Below are 22,054 nucleotides of genomic sequence, written 5' to 3'. Positions count from 1 at the left end.
AAAGTTAGCAGAAGACTGCTCTGAAAAATGCTCTAGTCAAAGAGTAATATTTAGGTCTCCGATTATTGTGCTGTAATGTGTTTGCAGTAAAGACCAAGGGTTGTACAACCTTTGATTATGTTTATGGCACCTAACAGCAAGGCTGACTGAACCAGAAAAAAAAGAGAGAAACTCAGGAGGTTTGACAGCATCCGTGGAGAGAAATGAGAGAGTGTTGCTGGAAAAGCACAGCAGGTCAGTCCCAAACTATATTTTGGGTTGAAGCCCTTCAGGAATGTAGATTTTTTTTCCTGCTCCTTGGATGCTGCCTGACCTGCTGCGCTTTTCCAGCAACATTTGAGCTCCAGCATCTGGAGACCCGTCTCTTGGAGAGAAAGCAAAGTTAAGAGTCCAGTGGCTTGTAAAGAAATAAGACTGCACAATAACACCAGTATTTAGCCCAAAGTTTTCTTAAAAGTTTATAACTTAAGTTATAAACATTTGAAAGCAGGTTACAGTGCAGTTTGACAATTGAAATGTCCTATTTTAGATACTGGAAAGCACAATTGCTTTTCAGCATCTAAAAAAACAGGACTCCAGACAGACAAGATTCCCCAAGCTAAAAGGGAAATGAAAAAGCTAGTCACCAAGTGAAATATACCACACCTAACATTTTTCACAACCTTTCAGAGCATTACTGTCAACTCACTATGGACAGTTCATTGAAAAGTTCCACCACTTCTAGAGTCAAATAGGAAAGTGATTAAAACTAAAATTGTCCAGTTATATCCAGTTGCCTAATTCAGGTTAGAATTTGTACACCAAGTATTTTATTGGATTAAAGTTTTTTTTAAAACAATGGTAAATGAAATTGAAATGCTGGTCTATAAAACTTAACACTACCACTAGAACTGCTGTTCAACAAATAGAACAAGTGTGGGTGGGGAAAACAGGAGTCAGAAGTGTTCTGACACCAGACTGGATCACAAGAGTTCAGTTCTCTTGATTCTTTCAATTCCCATATGGCAGGAGTTTGTGGATACACTGGTTCAGGATTCTACCTCAGCATCTCTCAAGGAGAAATTTTCCACTTTCCTCCCCCCCCGTGATTTTACAGCAAGAATGATTAAGGCAGGCAAAGAAGAGTGGCTAGCATAATCCAGGACACCATTGCTCCTCAAAATGCAGGAGGTCACAAGACAAAGCTGGCAAGGCAGACAACCTAATGTCCCTCCAGAAAGGTGGGACTAGAATGCAGCATTCTCCAGTACTGTGCTGATGTGACAGCCTAGATTTTGCATTTAAATCCCATTTTGACATGAATGGGATGTTCTAACCAGATGTCAAATGCATTAGCTTAGCTACTACAGGTGTCAGTTGAAATTCTTTAGACTTGCAGCAAGAGCACGCAAAAAAAAGTGTTTAGGCATACAGCTTGAGGAAAAAAGGCGATCTACCTGTGCAGAAATTCCAATTAGAAGCAACCACTTCTGCTGAAGATCTGTCCTGTAGTTAATGATTTGACAGCCAGCCAAGCTTGCATGCCTATCAAACATCTTCTGTGGCTGAGAGTCACCTTCCATGCTCCAATGGAATACTGCAGTCTCAGTTACTAGGGCAACAGTGTTTAAAGAAATCCATTTCCAGAATGTGACTTCTTCAACCATATTATGAGCTTTCACTTTGCTCTTCATTTCAATGTTAAATATTTGTAGGGTTTTGCCAGCTAGTACAAACAAAAACAAAGTTAACATTAGAATATCAAAGAAGCATTTGACTATATCAGCATGTAGAATTCCACAAATGCACCATATAGAAATCAAATTTAACAAATACCAAGTATCTGTAGTTGAGGTCCTTGAAGGCTTACAAGAATGTATAAACATCTTTAGTGCAGTTATAAAAGCATCAATCCAAGCACTATTCCTTGGCTATAGTTAAGTCTTCATGTTAGTAATTGGATTTTTCAAAATTGCATACATGTTTGATAGTACACATTCCCACTAATCACGAGCAAGTTCACTCCAAAGCCATTCCTAAAATGTAAACTGAGTCTAATTATGACCTTCATCTTCACTAGTTAGTGAATACAACTGAAGATCAGCTACAAAGACACTTCCCTCATCGTAGATTATAGGCAGTTTAAAAAGGGAAGATTAAAGTGTTACAAATAAATAGACTGACCAATAATCTTGATTACTAAAAATGGCGAGGGTGTCTGTTACAAACCAACTAGATATAGAGGAAAGAAGAATTCTGACGCACTACAGAAAGAGGGCTGGGGACCTTTCAATCTGTCCACAATCCAGCATGAAAATCTGGTCTAAAAATTGCAAAATACCAGCCAGCCAATCTTTAGTGTACACAACATAATTACCTCTGACAGGTTTAAGATGGTATAGCTGTTAGTCTAATCTATGCATTGGTCACCCTAATTTGGCATTGAGGAAGTATTGCTGCAACAATGGCATTCTGCAATAAAATGGATTCCCTTTGAACCAGGCCAATAGTGCCTTGGTTCACCATATGCAGATTTGCTGAAGCAACCCTTGTTCTTGACCTCAGGAACTAGTTGCTCTGGAGCAACTATTAGTATAATAGACTCCTGATATAACTGCAATAGGGTTAAAGGTTAGGTCTCCTTGACTTGGGATTTATTGCTCCTGTCTCATGCCCAACGAGTGGCCAAGGGAAGGGAGGCCACATCCCAAAAGAGTGCATATAAAACATGGCAGTACAGGCCCTTGATGTGGTGACAACTTGTGAAATTATGCCCATCTAGCTGACACTGTAGTATTATGTCCAATGCCCATTTAAATGAGTCTACTGTTGCAGACAGGCTGTTCCACACCCCTACTCTGAATAAAGAAACTAAGCATTTTCTGCAACATGGAGTTTTTCCAGCCAGCTGCAATTTTGAATCATTCAGCTGTCAGAATGCACATAACAGAATCACCAATTCAAACATTGCATGCTAACAAATCCTACACAACATCTGAGTTACAGTACAGTAAATGCTCTCCATTCAGCCAAACTCCATTTCTGGATACCACCAAGTGAGCCACTCAACAGAAATGCAAGCTTATTTGCCAAGGCTCATCTTCACAACAGTAGACTAGAGCAGAAAGCACACAGCACAAAACATGCAGAGATTAGTGGATCATTCTCAGACAGCAAACCACAGTCTGCAATACATTTAATGTCGGACACATTTGCAGCACCTAGTTAATATTTCAAGAACTTCATTTATCACTAGTTATCCCACTGAGTATTCAAGAAATTTAAAGTGATCTGTCATTTGTGCTGGCTTGGCTGGAGCAGCTTGTGAAAGAAAGTTGTAATGCTGCAGATATTAACCATTTATACTTGTCCTACAGCACCTACAAGAGCTCCTAGTATTTCTCACTTCAGTCATGGTATTTGTCGGATTTTTAACTACATTGATTACCATGCAATTCAGACATATGAGCAAGTGACTAAATAGAATACAACAATTTGTGTTAAAATGATATGGTCAAATACAACATTGCAATCTTTCTGGCAGAAAGATTCATGTTAGCACTTTCTGGTTTATTAAAAAAATGCTAAATTGAAGTTCCTTTATTAGGAAAGGAAATAGAGCCTTATTTTCAAAAGTGAAATCAAATTCTTCATTAGGTACAGGAAACTGGACAACCTATTATTAAACTTTTTGCTGATTGCTAAAAGCCAGAGTTACAGTAGACCAAAAGAGCCACCATTAGCAACTGTATCCCTTTGCTCTGGAAATCTGACCAAGCCTTAGTGTCTAAGATTTCAGACTACCAATTTGTTGACAGTGGTCTGTGAAGTGACTTCAAATCTTTTCTGTCTAGCCCCTTTAATACACTAAGGATGAAATTGGATAAATTCTACTGTATTATGAAGTTTGCAAAATGTACCTATGGAAGCAATTCTACAGATGTTTAACAGAATGGTGATTGTTTTATTACATGGAAAACTAAATTTAAGTATTTGGTGTAATTTACTGCAATGTCATGCGTCTGGTACCAAATTGCTTTGGTGCTATTAAAATCAATGTTTACTTGAGGGGTTCAGATATTTGTCACTCAAATTTACCAAATCCATTACTCCAACACTAAGTCACCATACATTTTATTGGCGCTGTAGCAAAAAACTCAGAACTACTGTTCTTAGATTACTGTGAATGAGAAAGTGTTACTGGCACAAACAGGAAAGTATTTTTCACCAGCTGACTCCAACATCTGCATATTAAGCAGTCTATTTACATTTAAATGAGTAATACTGTTGCTCCTTTAACAAGGTTGTTTTCCTTGTCTTTGTCCCCCAGGAGATCAAAAAGACAGGTTCCGAAATGCCTGGGGTTGATTTACTTGAATCTTTTAAAGGTTTTTTAAGGGATGTAGCCAGTTCTTCCAACTCAGCTTTGCTGAGGTTTTGGTTTGGTTTTAGTGAAGCTGTTGGACACAAAGAAGCAAGTCCCTATGGATTCTCCGACTTCACTCCTGCAAGACCCTGTTTGATTTTGACCTTTGTTGCCAAGGGATGTTTATGGGGATTTGGAACAGCATCATAAGTTAGAATAATTGGTTGGATTTTCAGAGGTTATTCTGCATTCTGTTCTCATGTTTCTTTCAGAAATCTTGTAAGTTCTGCTTTGTTTAAAAACAAGGTGGCTGGGCCAGTTACATCCCTCCTGGAATAGCCACTTTACCCCCCACTTAAAGTTAGTAAAGTTGAGTCTGGGCTACTTGCAAAAAAGTGTTGAGGGGGTCTGGCCTGGTCTATAACAAATGGGGGTTGATTTAAAAACTTTGACCACTTACATTTATGCATTGAATTAGGAATTAACTCACCTTCAATAGGAAATACAAGTCCAGCTGATTAAAGTCTGCTTACAATACAGTAGCTTTGGAGTATTATCTTTTATTTCTAAACTGACCACTTTCTAGTAGTAATTTCAATGTCAAATGTTTAAACATTTGACATAAATTGATCAAATACTTGGTGTGAGCAGCATTCAGTAAAAGTTTAAAATCTAGGTGAAACTAAGATCCGATCACATCTTAGAATTAAGAAAGCCCTTAATTTTCAGGAATATGATGTATGATCAAAATCTCCATCTTGATGGGCAAATTAATGTCATCTCATTCAGAGAAAAGCAATGCTAAGTCCAGTCTATGTGCAGCACAGTGGCTCAGTGGTTAGCACTGCTGCCTCTTAGCACCAGGATCCCTGTTTGATTCTAGCCTTGGGTGACTGCAAACTCCCCACACATTCTCGCTGGGTTTCCCCTGGTTTCCTCCTACAGTCTGAAGATGTAGAAGTCAGGTGGATTGGTCATGGGAAATTGCCCATATAGTGTTAAGTGCATTAATCAGAGGGAAAGTAGGTCTGGGTGGGTTACTCCGCAGAGGATTGGTGGGACTTGTTGGGCCGAAGGGCCTGTTTCCACACTGGAGAATCTAATTGGCCCCATACTCAAAGATCAACTCCCTCCACCATTATGGTATGTACTGACTCCACTAAGTCAAACAAGAAATGCTTCACAAAAAAGTTTCCTGTGACCATCAAGAGGAAAACAGCAGCAGATACATGGGAACACCACTACTGGTCAGCACCCTTGAACTATTCATTATCCTGATTTGGAAATATTGTCACTGGATCATAACCCTAGAACTCCTTAATGGAATAATAGAAGTACCTACACTAAGTGGACTGAAGCAATTTGAGGTAGTAGCTTCTTACCTTTAAAAACAATTTAGGTAATAAATGCTGGTCCAGCAAGTGACACCAACTTCCCATGACTGACTAATGTGCACTCCGTATTTTGTGAAATTCTTAGCTAGTCTATTTAGACTTGCTATTTCAAGCTATTACAGGCAAAACTTGATTTGCATTCCCCCATTTAACTAGAAGTTAATGTTATTCACAGCAACAAATGGATACATTAAATGGATATTGTGGTTTGCTTTTAAATGAAAAGACCCATTTACTACGGAGACAAAGCTACCACAAAACACATAACTCACCATCTGAATCGAGACAAGAATGCAGGAAGGAAAATATTTGATCAGTAACAAAAAAAGGAGAGTGTTCGAGCAATAATTGTGCTTAATACCAAGAATACAAGAAAGTTACAAGATTAAAACTTCACTATTATTGTTAAACTTAAAGACTCACCTTTCAGTGCAATCACTTTGCTTGCTGGGTTCATGATGACACTGTCAGCAGATATTGGACGCCGAATCGGATTTGCTGGATCATTCAGATCAATCACCACCACTTGTGCCTGTTCTCCCACTTTCTCCCGGATGCAGATGAACTTGTCGGATTCCATGGTAAGAGTACTGAATCCAATATTGGCAGGATTCACACCTTGGTTTTGGAGCTTAAAAAAGACAATTTTGCACACTGAGCATTTGGCATACTGCAAGTGGAAAAGTTACAATTTTAGTATCCCAAGGATCCAGTTTAAGAGTTCAAAGGAATGTAAAAAAAAGACACCCCATCTATAGTAGTTAGTGAAGTCACTTGGCCCAAGCTACATTTAGCTGTTTATTTCCATTTACTGGGTAAAGTGACAAGTGTTTGGAACCAAAACAAGTAATTCATATTGGGCTAAGGAAGAGTAGACAGTTTGCATTAGAAGTGATTACTTCAGTCAGTTCTCCTACGTTGGTAGGAATGTTTACACTCCATTTGAATAGAAAAGCCTACTAGCTCAAGTTGGGCAATTTGAACACAAACTGATATTTGTTTGAACAAAAACATGAGCAAACTACTGAAAGATCTTTCCAAAAAAGGTTTGATTTGTCATTTAAATGACAAGTTCCCATCTCTATACTTCCTCCTCTAGAAGTCGGAGATCTACACAAAAAAAAAAGCAAATTTGCACTTCAGTGGTTTGCAAGGAAAGGTTTTCTTTCACCACCATTACTACAAATTCAAAAACAATTCCTTGAAGAGTCTATGCAAAAAATGTTAGAATCCCCACTGGTCACTGACTGTAGTGCAATAGTTTGGTAGAAACAAATTAGTTCTACTGGTGCAAAAGCATTCAAGAATCTGGTTCAGATATTAGCAGATTCAGTGAACTTGTTTCAGCAATTCCAAGTTAGCAGATTGATGTCAACTAAGGAACACAAATTGGATTTGCCTATGAAGTACAGGATTGGGGAATTTTGCCACTTTCAAACAGCAACTCTGAGGAAAAAAAGTATAGTTTTCATCTGAAGATTCAGATAGCGCTGCAGAATACCAGCATGTCTGAACTACAAAAAACACTTCCTGAGCTAGTATTTCTCCCTTGGGCAACTGGAAATCAAGCAATTCTAAAATTCCTTCAGGAGAAAACAAAGCTTTAACATGGAAATATTAAAAAAGGCTCTCCAAGCACAGGATGCTAGCAATTGTCTAATAATTCTAGTTCAAAAAAAAACTTCAAAAAAAGGTTTCAGTCTTTCCCTGCTAGGAAGCTATTCAGATTGACTGACTTGCACAGAAAGACCTTCAGTACAACTCGTCCATGCTGACCAGAAATCCCAACCTAATCTCGTCCCTTTGCCTGCACTTGACCCATATCCCTCCAAAGCCTTCCTATTCATATACCCATCCAGATGCCTTATAAGTTTTGCAATTGTACCAGCCTCCACCACTACCTCTGGCAGCTCATTTTATTCATGCACCACCAGGTAAAGGGGTTGCCCTTGAATTTCCCCTCTCACCCCAAACCTATGCCCTCTCGGTCTGAACTCCCCCACCCCAAGAGACCTTGTCTATTTACCCTATTCATGTCCCCTATGATTTTATAAGCTTCTATAAAAAAGGTCATCCCTCAGCACCAGGGAAAAAACAGCTCCAGCCTATTCAGCCCCTCCAGCTCAAATCCTCCAACTCTAGCAACATCTTTGTAAATCTTCTGAACTCAAGTTTCATAACACCCCTCCTATAGGAAGATCAGATTACACACTATTCCAGGAGTGGTCTAACTAACTAGTGTCCTGCACAGCCACATGATTTCCCAACTCTTATACCTTCTGCTCTGTCCAATAATAAAAGAGGACAGCATACTAAAACACCTTCAGAAATATTGAAGGTGTACCATTGCTTTGGCCAGTTATAATTGAGACAACAGAACTGCAGAATTGTATTAGCAGCAAGCTCAAGAAATGAAACCACAGTTGTTCTGTCAGAGTATGGTACATTTACTAGTGAAAGGAAATCAGTAATACCCTCCTAGTTGGTGCTTCAAAAAGTTTGCCTCCAGGAATGAAGGAGGACTTTTGCCTAAACGATTAGTGTTCCTGTTCCTCAGAAGTGGACTGACCTGCTGTGCTTTTCTAGCACCACAATCTCTCAACTGACCTCCAGCATCTGCAGTTCTCACTTTTGCCTAGGTGATCACCTCAATGAATCCTCTTCAAAAGATGCCTCCTCTCCAAAAAGATCTGAGTGTCTCTCACTGCAACCCCAGGTAATTGCCTCTGCCCTAAAGTTTTTCACTGACACCCTGAAAACAGGCTCGCTGCCACAGCCACATCATCTTCCTCAGTGCCTGCCTATGAAACTAACTGATCCCACATGGACTCTGGACTACATTGACCACAATTTGGACCTATGAGCCCCAAGCCAAGTGGCATGAGCAGGTTATTGGCAAGCACAACTCATCTCAGCAATCAAAAGGCTGAGACCAACACTTTTTACAGTTTGAAGCAGCTCATGTTATAGTTATACAAATAACATTTCACCAGGATCTTGCGATGTGGTAACCTTGGCACTCCAGATATTCAAATTCAGTGCTATTAATCATCCTTTGTCTCCAAAGCTTAAACAAAACATGCCAACTACCTTCTCCACTTTAAATTTAGTAATTTCAGACCTGGATTCAGTTTATTTGGCAAGTATTGTGTTCTGTATGAACCCTAGGGAACAGTTGAAAGAGAAGATAATGGAGAAATAGCTGCCCCCACGAAATCTTCAAGCAGATAGTGAGTTGATGGCGTTCATGCCCTGGTCTTAGTTGAAGGAGGACCAGTCTGGATCACCTGGCAATCAACTGCAGCACTCACTTGAAGCACATGTTGTAAAGACTTAATTCAGTCTCTGGCTTATAAAAAGTGGATGTGACCCAACAGAAAGCTAGATATTTGCTTTGTTTTGTTAACACTACTTCAGTCACAACCAGTTCAACATGTCTGGCAAGTCAGTTATTTTCAGACTGAAACTAGTTAAACAAATCTTTACTTCCCTCCCTCAAAGTGCTCACAGGTCTCTATGAAGTTGACCAGAAACAACTGCATTCACCACCAACAGGGCTTACAAAAGTAGGTCAAAAGCTAGGAATACTGTGACCATCTCACCCTGACTCTACAAAGCACATCCATCTACAGATATGAAGTCGAGTGTGATGGAGTACTCCCCACTTGGCTGGATGAGTGCAGCTCAACAATACCCAAGTGATACCAGCGTGGAACAGCTGCAAATGTGTTGCTGGTCAAAGCACAGCAGGTTAGGCAGCATCTCAGGAATAGAGAATTCGACGTTTCGAGCATAAGCCCTTCAGGAGGAAACAGCCCATTTGATTGGCACCACATCCACAAGGATCCACTCTCCACCACCAGCACTCAGTAGTGGCAGTGTTGATTATCTACAGGATGCACTGCAGAAATTCAAAGATCCGTAGACAGCATCTTCCAAACCAACAACTTTGATCTAGAAGATAAGGGCAGCAAAAAGGTTTTCTTTATATTTAAAGAAAGGAACACCAACCTGCAAGCTCCCCCTCCAAAGCTGCTCACCATCCTGATTTGGAAGTTTTGCTATTGCCAGTCAGTCAAAATTCTGGAATTCTCTCCCCAAGGGTATTGCAAGTCAGTCAATCTACAGCATGTGGACTGCAGCAGTTGATCACCACAACCTTCTATGGCAATAAGTGCTGGCCAGCCATTGAATAAATTAAACAGATGACAGTGACCAAATGATTCACTAAGATTTAGTCTCTCCAATGATGAGATCAAAATCTCAAGTGTCAGTTTTCAAAAAAAAACTGGCTCCTTTGAAGCAGTGATCAATTTGCTTTAGTTTCAATAGCATACATGCTGGTCAGTGACATCCATATCTGATGAATAGTAAAAAAAAAAGGTGCAGTAATATCTAGAACAGATGGGTGACAGTTAGGGGACAGAAAGGGAACCGACAGGCAGTGCAGGGATCCCATGGCCGTTCCCCTCAACAATAAGTATACCGTTTTGGATATTGTTGTTGTGGTGGTGGTGGTGGGGGGGGGGGGGGGTGAAAATGCCTTAACAAGGGAAAGCAGTGGGGCACCTGCTGCTCAAAGTAAGGGGGAAGAGGAGCACAGAGTCATTGGGGACTCGATAGTTTGGGGGACAGATGAGGTTCTGTGGGGATGAGACTCACGGATGGTTTTGCCTCCTGGGTCCATGATGCCTCTGATCGTGTTTTTGGGATCCTTTGGGGAGGGAGAGCAGCCCCAAGTCATAGTCCACATTGGCACCAATGATATAGTTTGGAAGAGAGATGGGGATTGAAGGCAGAAATTCAGGGAGCTAGGACAGAAGCTTAGAGCTAGGACAAAGTTGTTTCCTCTGGTTTGCTGCCTGTGCCACGTGCTAGGAGCCAGAGCCAGAGCCATGTGGCTACAGGGATGGTTTCAGATTTTTGGATAATTGGAGCTCCTTCTGGGGGTAGGTGGGATCTCTACAACCAGGATGGTCTTTATCTAAACCAGAGGGGTACCAACATCCTGGGTGGGAAATTCACTAAAGCTAATAAGGTGGATTTAAACCTAATACAACAGGGGGATGGGAACCAAAATTGTAGGACAGGTACAGAAGAGGATGAGAGTAGGGAGTTCCAAAATCAAGTTTCTGACACAAGCAAGCAAGAACCTGGTTTGAAGTGTGTGTATTTCAGATGCTCCTCATGCTGAAGTAAAGTGGGTGAACTGGCAGCATGGGTTGGTACCTGGGACTTTGTTGTGGCCATTACAGAGACATGGCTAGAGCAGGGACAGGAATGGCTGTTGCAGGTTCTGGAATTCAGATGTTTCAGTAAGAATAGAGAAGATGGTATAAGAGAGGGAGGTCTGACATTGTAATATTGTCCCTGATCAACAGTTGTAGAAAGGATGTTTGGGGACTCATTAACTGAGGTAGTATGGGCTGAGGTTGGAAACAGGAAAGGAGAAGTCACCACGCTAGGAGTTTTCTATAGGCCTCCGAATAGTCCCAGAGATGTACAGGAAGGGATAGCAAAGATGATTCTCGATAGGAGTGAGGGGGTAGTTGCCATGGGGACTTCAACTATCCAAATACTGACTGGGATCACTACAAGAGTAGATGGGTCAGTTTTTGTCCAGAGTGCGCAGGAGGGCTCCCTAACAGTACGTAGGCAGGCATACAAGGGGCGAAGCCACTTTAGGTTTAATACTGGGGAACAAGCCTGGCCAGGTATTAGATTTGGAAGTAGGTGAGCACTTGAGACAGTGATCATAATTCTGTCAGGTTTACTTTAGTGATGGAAAGGGATAGGTTTACTCGGGGGGGGGGGGGGGGGGGAGAAGGAGGTTGGAAATTACAATGCAATTACAGGCAGGAAGATGGCTCACGTGTTCTATAATCTATGGTTTACTAAAGGAAATGGAATCCCTGGTCAAGAAGAAGGTTTATGTTAGGACAAGATGTGAAAACTCAGGGCACTTAAGGGTTACAAGGAAGTCAGGAAAGACCTTAAAAAAAGAGAGAGAGAGAGAGTTCAGAAGAGCCAGAAGGAGACATGAGAAGTTGTTGGTAGATAGGATCATGGTTAACCCCAAGGCTTTCCATAGGTATGTCATGAATAAGAGAATGACGAGAGTTAAATCAGGGCCAAGGATAATAGTGGGAAGTTGGGTGTGGAGTCAGAGGAGATGGAGAAGCACTGAAATATTTTGACGTGTTCACTATACAAAATGAAAACGTTGGTGAAGATGGAGATATTTGCATCTAGACAAGAGATTGAGGTTCACAAGGAAGAGGAAGAGATTGCCGAGCCTTTGGCACTGATCTTCAAATCATCATTGTCTACAAGAATAGTGCCCGAGGACTGGAGGATAGCAAATGTGGCTCCCTTGTTCAAAAAGGGTAGTAAAGACAGCCCTGGTAATTACAGACCAGGGAGTCTCACTTCAGCTGTTGGTAAAGTGTTGGAAAAAGGTTATGAGAGAGAATTTATAACCAGCTCGAAAAGAATAATCATGGTTTTTGAAAGGTAGGTCATGCCTAATGAATCTTATTGACTTTTTTGACAAAGTGACAAAACAGGTAGATGAGAGTAAACAGGTTGATGGTGTATATGGATTTCAGCAAGGCATTCAGTAAGGTTCCCCACAGTAGGCTATTATGCAAAATGCAGAGGAATGGGATTGTGGAGACCTAGCAGTTTGGATCAGTAATTGGCTTGCTGAAAGAAAACAGAGGGTTGTAGTTGATGAAAATGTTCATCGTGGAGTCCAGTTACTAGTAGTGTACTGCAAGGGTCGGTGTTGGGTCCGTTGCTATTATTCATTTATGAATTACCTGGAAGAGGGCTTAGAAGGGTGGGTTAGTAAGTTTGCTGACAACACTAAGGTCGGTGGAGTTGTGGATAGTGACGAAGGATGTAGCAGGTTGCAGAGCTGGGCTGAGGGGTGGCAAATGGAGAGATGTGGGCAAATGTGAGGTGATATACTTTGGTCAGAGTAATCCGAATGCAAAGTACTGCGCTAATGGCAAGATTCTTGGGAGTGCAGATGAGCAGAGAGATCTCAGTGTCCACGTACACAGATTCCTGAAAGTTGTCACCCAGATTGACAGTTATTAAGGCATACAATGTTTTGGCCTTTTTTAAAGGAGGGATTGAGTTCTGGAAGCAGGAGGTTATGCTGCAGCTGTACAAAGCTCTGATATGGCCACACTTGGAGTATTGTGTACAGTTCTGGTCACCGCATGAAGGATGTGGAAGCTTTGGAAAGGGTGCAGAGGAGATTAATAGGATGTTGCCTGGTGTGGAAGGAATGTCTTACAAGGAAAGGCTGAGGGCCTTGAGGCTGTTCTCATGAGAGAAGGTTGAGAGATGACAGACATACAAGATAATCAGAGGGTTGGATAGGGTGGACAGGGAGAGCCTTTTTCCAAGTATGGAAATGGCAATACAACTTTAAAGTGAGGGGAGATAGGTATAAGACAGATGTTAGAGGTAGCTTCTTTACTCAGTAGTAAGGGTATGGAATGCTTTGCCTGCAACAGTAGTAGATTTGTCAAGTTTAAGTGCATTTAAGTCATTGGACAGGCATATGGATGTACATGGAATAGTGTAGTGAGATGGGCTTCAGATTAATATGGCTGTTATGCCAACCATCAAGGGCTTGTACTGCACTGTAATGTTATGTAACATTACAAGTCATCTAAGGGCACTTATTCTTTGTGAGCAATGGAAGGGTCACTGGATCCAGAACATTGACTGCTTTCCCCCTACCCCAGAATGCTGCCAGACCTTGGCAAATCTTACTGGTAAAATCAGTTCTGTTTCTGCAATTAAACAGTTCCTTTCAAACTCTACTTACTATTATACAGTTTGCTTAGTTATGTGAATTGACAGGGCATTACATGTTGCTTGCAGTCTTTTTCCTGGATTGAGGGAGTCAACTGACCCTAAAAAGGCTTGACTTGATTAAAAGTCTGTCACCGACTAGTTATGCATTGGAAGGAGGGCAAACCTATGTACTCAAACTTAATGCTGGAGGAAAACTAGAAGACAAAAAGAAGTCACTTCACTTCAAGTGCTACAACTTCCACAAGAATGGAAGCCACTGCTTTTGCTCAAGCAATTTGTTTCCCTAGCTACCAGCTCCCATAGTGTCCTTGGGCATCAAGTTAAGATTAAACCAGTATATGGAACAAGCTTCCAATGTCATTCATGCCAAATGATACATCAACTTATCCATTTGAAATTCATTCTTACTCCAGTCTTGAAGTGACAATCTAATGCTTCACTGACTGGCTTGAACTCCCAAACTCTGCTGCACAAAACTTAACCAAACCAAATCCTGTTCACTTAACTCCAGCACTTGCTGCCATCTGACCAAAAGATTTTTTCAACAGAACGTTCATCTTCAAACCCCTTAACTATTTCTGGATTCTTGAAAATGCCTGCAAAATGCAGCTGGTAATTTAGAGTAAAAAAAGTGAGGTCTGCAGATGCTGGAGATCAGAGCTGAAAATGTGTTGCTGGTTAAAGTGCAGCAGGTCAGGCAGCATCCAAGGAACAGGAAATTCGACGTTTCAGGCTAAAGCCCTTCATCATTCCCGAAATTCGACGAATTTCCTGGTAATTTAAATTGCCAAGGCTGAGCTCTGGTATTCCCTTCCAACTTCATCTTGTTGTCACTTAAAAATAAATCTAACCAGCCTCTGACACCAAACCCAATAGATTTTTTTGGGCATTTAGCACAGTGAAGCCCCAGGTGATGATTATAGAGGCCACTACATTTAAAGTGCTATTAAAAAGATGAACAAAATCTTGCAGATTCACTGGTCTTTCTCCCCCCATCATTTCTGTTCAAAGTGAATAGCAAAAATTGTTAGCAATGGTTGTAGAAATATTGAGGATAGAATAGGCCATTTGATGCCACAAGCCTGCTCTGCCACTTTGATCTGACTTAACAGCCTGCTCTCACCTACCCCTGGTTCTCTAGCTACAAGCTAGATCTACCTCCCCAAAGAAAAAACGATAGTTAATTTGATAGGCTCACCACTAAGGTAGTCAGTCAATTCTAAAAAGGTTTACTCTTATCCTTAAGACAGGCCCTGTTCTAAACTCACCCCACCATGATGACACCCTCCGACATCTAACCCGTGTTCAAGCTTTAGGTTTGCGAGATGCCCCCCATTCTCCTAAACACCAGTGAATATAAAACCAACTTAAACTTCTCCTTTATGTCAATCCAAGAGTTAGTCTTGTAAACTTTCACTGCACTATGGCAAAAGCATCCTACTTCTGCTAAAGGAGGCCAAGATTACACAACATTCCAGGGGTCTGTCTCACCAGTGCCCTGTATAATTGCAGCAAGACATTCTTATTCCTGTACTATAACCTTCTTTGTGGGGGCCAACATTGTTTGCATTCTTTACTGTCTGTTGCACCAGCATGCTTACTTTATGACTGGTGCAAGATATCCTGGCCACTGATTACTCTTCACTAAAGAATCTATTTTTTGCTACCAAACTGGATAACTTCATATCCACATTAGACCACATCTAGCATGCATTTACCCACATGGCTTGTTCAAATCACACTGCAACACAAGATTCCTGCTCACACCACCCTTCCACCCAGCTTTGGTCTTATCTACAAGATTTTGTTCTTTGATCCAAAAAAGCATGCCAAGTGAATAGCTGGTACCTTAGTACCAATCCCTGCTGTATTCTACAGTCACTGTTGGTCATTCTGAAAAAGACCACATTCCTTTTATTTCCGGTCTAACCATCTCAATATACTCTCACCCAATGATAATTTTATTTATCAATCTCATATCCAAGATGGACCATACTTAGCTGCAAGTTACAATTTAGGCACTCAATTCCGTTATGTTACTATAACAGTATGAAAATTAGTTTGCAGATTTAAAGACTAATACTGTACTTAGCCAAATGTTCAAATGGTCCAACTGATCAGAAATAAACTAAATATTGCCCTGACAATCAATACAGAGTTTCTCCAGACCAAACAACACCCAATTTCAACACTGCAGTTGATTTTAGTTAATATTAAGCTGTAAACTTCCTCAGCTTGGATGGAAGTGAAAAATCACCTGGATCCCATTCTCAACAATTGAACTATGGTCAGCAATCTTCAGACTCTTGCCACTATAACCTGTACGTTATCAATGTTAGTGTGGGAACTACTGCAATATCAAGAACAGGGTTGTGAAGTGTATCCAATTGTACTAAAATCTGAGAAACAGGATGTTTTGCAGCTCTAATTTAAAATTAGCAGCACAAACAGTTAAAATGACATTTCAATCTGCCTCCAGAAGTCAGTTGTCAAATTATTCAAACATCAAACCCACTTCACAAGTATGAACACTTCACTTTTGCATGGTGAAAAAAAGGCTGAGCTTCAACTACATGATTAGATCAGGAAAACAAGTCACAACTACAAGTTTGTTGGAAAAGGAATCTGCAAAAAATTCCAAGCTCCTGTATTCAGATAGATACCCATTCGGAGCCTATATTTCCAAATTCAGTGAAACCTTGAATTTCAGTGTCCAAAACAGCTTTGCCCAGATGTGCTATGGCATTAAAATCAAGGAGGCAAGTTTTCAGATAGGTCATTAAATATTTCAACTTAATGATTCAAGGAGTAAGATACATTATGAATTATGCAAATTTAAGAATACTTACTAGGAGCATTGCACTACCAAGAGAATACAATCTGTTGACCGTATTTCAAAAGACTCTGAACACTATCAGCAATTAAGGCCACAACTGCATTAGTATTCAGCTATCAGAACCTATTAGCACTGCTGTTTTTTGGGTAACCGGCATCCACAATTGTTATGATCTATTAAGCCCAAGTTTAAACTTTGTAGGTATCCATTAGTTAGTATTTGGAAAACAGACTATTACCAATACTAGTGACGCTTGCGGGCAAGCATAGCAAAACACTAATGCAATTGATGTTTAGACTATGTCGACCACGCAGGCTGTTGACTTGTGTCCTGATGTAGGTATAACCACCCCCTGGCAAATTACAACAGGGTTAGCTAACAATCCGTTTTCCTGTTTAGTCGGGGGCCTTTTATAATGTCAGTCAGAAGTGCAAGGGTGCGAGACGAAGCCCAAAACGTTTAAGTGCATTTCATAACGCGTATAGGAAGGCAAAACGTACAGGCACGGACACACCGAAGAGCGTAGAAGGAACGTTTATTTAAATCAGCACAACCTCGGAGCAATTATCATGCGTTTCACTTCACTAAACCAGCGAAGGATTCTAGCGATCATTCACGAGTTCGACCATCTTGTAAGCCATTGATCAATAACCATTGCGACAAGTATGGTTCTGTTTACATAGGCGTGAAGAGATGTCAGGGGAGAGAGAATGATCACGCTTGGCCATCTCCAACTATCAATGTTGTAAAAGCGCTCCGGGAGGGTGAAAACCTAAGTTAACGTCGCCAGTATCAAGAGATAATAGTTAAAATTCCTGCTTAAAAACAAAAAAGTATACTTCGAACTAGCCCGGGGTGTGTCGTCATGACAAGACAAAACCCTTGAAACCACACAAGATCCACGCGTGGAAATGGAGGACACTAATTCCTCGCACCAAATCGGCTCCAATAACAATTTTGCTGCAATTGAAGTGGATCCATCAGGAAGATGGAAGTCTGAGCACTACACCATGCAGTCAACTGGAAAATTCGGTCCGACTGCTGCCAAGCTAAAAACTAACGGGAATAGCTGACTTCAAGTCATCAAAAAACAGCAAACTTGACATGAGGGGGGGAATGGAAAAATCTGGATCTAACGTCTCATGTTTGTTGCACCTAAATGGTGCCAGTTTCAACTGGGGAGTTTAAGAAAGAATGATCAAGACAGCTGTTCCGATTGGCCCCGAGTAAAACGAGGCAGTGTACCGAGTAAGGCAGCCCCTTGCTGCAATGGGCTGGAACGTGACAGGGCTGGGAGGAATTCAACAACATAACAGTCGGCGTTTTCAGTCATTGCAATGTTTTATTTTGAAGGGGAAAAAAAAAGAGAATCTCCTGGTTTAAAACTCTCAGAATGGGGGAATAACAGATATTCGGGATAATCAGCACCGTTTGCAAGCACCACACCCCACCCCTTCTTCAGTCAGGAGACACACACACACAGAGACAGAGACAGAGACACACACAGAGACAGAGACACACACAGAGACAGAGACACACACAGAGACAGAGACACACACAGAGACAGAGACACACACAGAGACAGAGACACACACAGAGACAGAGACACACACAGATTCGGGAATAACATCAGAAAAAAAGCCGCCTTTTCATTCAAACTCATCCGAGTGATGGATGGAGAGGCTGCTCTCTCTCTCCCACCTCCCCCAGTGCAGCAGCAGCAGCCCCTCACACGGTAGCTACCGCACGGTCAGTCAGGCCCTGTGAGGCACCCTGTGGCCGAATAGCCAAGGAGTTAGTGGGGGGAGGGGGGGGGCGTGTGGGGTTAGGTGCCCCTAACCCCCTCTGCCCCCACCAACCCGAACCCCAGGCTTCAGCAGGACTAGGCCGCGGTTGCCTAACAACTGGGCCCCGGGGAGGGGGAGGGGGAGGGGGGTGCCCTGTCGCCCCCCCCCCCGGGGCCTCACCTTTAAATCATTTATTCCTCACTCCTTACCTGCAGGTGCTCCTGGAAGCGGATGGGAAGTATCTGTGCCATGTTTATTCCTCGCTCTCCCTCTGCCGGTCTCCCTTCAGCGGTCAGGGCGGAAGACTCGGGGGTGGGGGGAAGGGAGGTCTGTGAGGAGTAGACGGCCCCCGGTGAGAGAAGAGCCTCAAGCCGCCCCCTGTCCCCGTCCAGGATTCAGCGATCGGAACGATGTGCGCATGCGGCCCCGCCCTAAAGTCCACCCCGGTCCGCACCGGGCGCCGCCCACCCCGTCCCTCATTCGTCGCTGGGGTTGGCTGTCACACGGAGCATCCAATCGCAGCCTAGGTTCGCGCACGTGGCACACCCCTCCTCTCGTAACGGACGGCTTGCTTGTCTGAACCCCTCAAGGCTGTTGTCCCACCCCTCCATTGCTTTGACTGGCAGCCCGCCTGTTCAATCGGCATCCCAATTGAGGCGGACGCCGGATCTCCCCGTGTTCCTATTGCTGACTTTGCAGTGATTGAAAGATGAGCGATCCAATTGGTACAGGGTTGTCTCCCAACGATCCCGCCTCTCGGCCGCCCGCGCGTCTCCGGAAGAATGACTGACGGGTCTAACATCCAATTATTGCAACATACCCGCAATTGACCACGCCCCATCTATCCCGTCGCCTCCCCACGCATCATTCCATAGGGTGTCCTAAAGTGACTGACGGCTAATGTATCCAATAGAAATCCACATCAAACGGACGTCCGCCTCCAGGCCACCCTCACGCGTTCCAAGCAGTGACTGACGGCTCAGCGTGACCAATTGTCGCTTTGTTCCCGCGACCGCTCCGCCTTCACGCTCACCCTCGTGATGATGGACAACACATTGGGCCCAATCTACGTGCGGTTCCTTGGTGAAATCCCCGCCCACTGCGCCGACAGAGACCAATCGGCGCCTAATGAAGGCGGGACGAGGCGCCAGGAATGTCAATTACGTGGCCCCAGCCTGTGTGCGTCCTTCCCGCGGAGCAGCAACCTCCGCAGGGACTATAGAGTCCACTCCGCACACATCTCATTGTTGCGCTTGGGGAAAGTTGATTTTAACTGTAATCTGAGCGTGAATTTTAAGTCTTCTCGGGGTCTGCGATTTTTTGGGCGTGTGCTTCTGCTGCATGTTGTTTGGCTGCTTAGCATATTCCCACAGCTTGTGTCCTTCCGCCTGCTGCAGACTGCTACATCATGTCACGTGATTGTGTTGGTGCCAGGGGTTCCCTGCATTTTTCTGCTGCCAGCATGATGCAGCAGGATTTTAACTTAAATTTGCGACAAGTACTATGTTGCTCAATTAGAGATGCATTGTTAAAGCATCAAAGTTAGTTCCACATACACCGAGGAGAGCATTTTATACATGCACAATAATGCAGAAAATTATAAATAGAAATACAACCCAAAATTAAACACATTGGTGGGTGGAGGAAGTAGCAATTTAAAATATCGGCTGCCTGTTTTGATAAGAGCAAGAGTAGGCCACTCAGCCCCTCCAGCCTGTTCTACCATAATCTGTCTGTGGCCTAACTCCTTATATTGTACCCATAATCCGTTAAAATCTTTGCTGATCATGTATGTGCCTTTTCTGTCTTCTGGAAGTATGGTGACTAAGTTCAGGCACCCAAAGAAGCATTTTAGAAACATTGTGCAGGATTTGCAGGAGAGTGGCACTAATTTGAAATGCTCATTTGGAGAGCTGGTGAAGACACAATGGGCAGACAGTCTCTCAGTACATGTAACAATTCGGTTTATATTACAGAATGGGTACTGGAGTGAAAAATGTGGTCTTGTATTGTTATTGTAATCCAGTATACACAAGGGATTGGATTTGAACTTAATTTAACAAGTGTTTCACTTTAAGTAATTCCTGTAGAATACAATATTATTATGATTCATATAATGTGTAGAATTAAGAACTGCATTATAGATTTAATACATAATGAAATTAATTGAAACCTTCTTGATATCAGAGAGATGTTGCTGAAGCTTTTCATCTTGTACTCATCAGGACAAATGCAACGTTGCCTAATTTCAACTACTACAAGAGAAAATAATGCTAATTGGTTGATGTTTTCAGCAGTATTCCAGTTGTCACAGAGTCATAGTTTCACAGAAACAGACCCCAACTCCTCCATACTGACCAGATATCCCAACCTAACCTAGTCCCATTTGCCATCCCTTTGCCCACAGCCCTCTAAACCCTTCCTACTCATATATCCATCCAGATGCCTTTTAAATGTTGCAATTGTACCAGCCTCCACCACTTCCTTAAATGTTGCAATTGTACCAGCCTCCACCACTTCCTCTGGCAGCACATACCATACACGTACCACCCTCTGCGTGTAAAAGTTGCTCCTTAAGTCCCTTTTATATCTTTCCCCTCTCACCCTAAACCTATGCCCTCTAGTTCTGGACTCCCTCATCCCAGGGAAAAGACTTTGTCTATTTATCCTATCCATGCCCTTCATGATTTTATAAACCTAAAACTGTAAAACCAATTAAACTGCTTTTCTGATGTTGCACGTGAAAGTGTAGCTAGTTGCAGATAACATGCTGAAGGAGATGGATACTGAGATAATAAAGAAGACTAAGAAGATGGTTCCTGCTGAGAAAGGTGGGCGGCACGGTGGCACAGCAGTTAGCACTGCTGCCTCACAGTGCCAGAGACCCGGGTTCAATACCTGCCTCAGGCAACTGTCTGTGTGGAGTTTGCATATTCTCCCCGTGTGCAGGTTAGGTGAATTGGCCATACTAAATTGCTTGTAAATGTAGGGGGATGGTCTGGGTGGGTTGCTCTTCAGAGGGTCGGTGTGGATTAGTTGGGCCGAAGGGCCTGTTTCCAGACTGTAAGTAATCTAGTCTAAGTAAAAAGAAAGGGTTGTTCTGCTGTCATACAATGGATATGCATTAATTGTACATTAATTGTTCAAGAAACCTGCACCTCATGTCATTACAGAGATTTGAGTGAAGGAAATGGGTATTCCTGATGTCCAGACTGATATTTGTTTGAACAAGACTGTTTGGGCAAAAAGCCACATCACGTTCCCGTGCGTTTATCCCCAAAGCACAACGAAGATGAGATTCTCCTTACAAACTCAACACGCTGGTTGGAGTGATTGTATGAGGTCAGCTGTTTGAACCTCATAGAATATGAGTTCCCTGATCAGGGCTGTTAACCTGGTCTAATCAGGGAGCCCTGGGTGACAGATATAAACAGGAGTGTCAGAGGTTCTGCTCACTCTGAGAGTTTGCTCTCAGGGAGCTGGATCACTGTTGAAGACTGTGTGTGTGTAAATAAAGGGGAACTTGGTGATGAGGTATGGGCCTCTGGTGAGTTATTTCATTGGTAACCTGTTGCATCCTGCAAAGGTCTGCAAACTGTCAATGTTGATGAAAATTGAACTGTAAGTGCTTTGTTAAAGCTAAATTTAAAAATGACTACATTTAAAAAAAACTATTAAATCTGGTGAGTTTACAAACGAGCTATATGTACGTCTGAATGAGGAGGCTACAGAGAGTTGTGGACAATAGTCTTTGGGAGTAGGTGTCAGTCTTGGCAAATGAGAATTAATTGAAAGAATGTAAGTCCCTTTAATGATGAACACCTCTGCATTGTCAGAGGGCGATGACTCAGTGGGT

The 22,054-nt window shown here is 42.4% G+C and overlaps 1 protein-coding gene across 3 annotated transcripts in view; it reads right to left on the bottom strand.

Moving 5' to 3' along the window:
* Window positions 1–18,591, bottom strand: part of cltcl1 (clathrin, heavy chain-like 1) — a 56,351-nt gene extending 37,760 nt beyond the window's left edge. For all 3 annotated transcript variants that reach the window (XM_060843450.1, XM_060843451.1, XM_060843452.1), the window contains exons 1-3: window positions 18,408–18,591; window positions 6,163–6,370; window positions 1,437–1,705 (exon numbers count right to left, since the gene is read on the bottom strand). In XM_060843450.1, coding sequence (XP_060699433.1) covers window positions 1,437–1,705; window positions 6,163–6,370; window positions 18,408–18,449 — 519 coding nt within the window. In that variant the 5' untranslated portion in view covers window positions 18,450–18,591. The remainder of the gene's footprint in view (window positions 1–1,436; window positions 1,706–6,162; window positions 6,371–18,407) is intronic.
* Between the last annotated feature and the right edge of the window lie 3,463 nt (window positions 18,592–22,054).

This window comes from Hemiscyllium ocellatum, chromosome 24 (genome assembly GCF_020745735.1).
Source record: "Hemiscyllium ocellatum isolate sHemOce1 chromosome 24, sHemOce1.pat.X.cur, whole genome shotgun sequence".
NCBI lineage: Eukaryota > Metazoa > Chordata > Chondrichthyes > Orectolobiformes > Hemiscylliidae > Hemiscyllium > Hemiscyllium ocellatum.
Note: the sequence above shows the minus strand (reverse complement) of the source record. Positions and strands in the feature narration are given on the sequence as shown.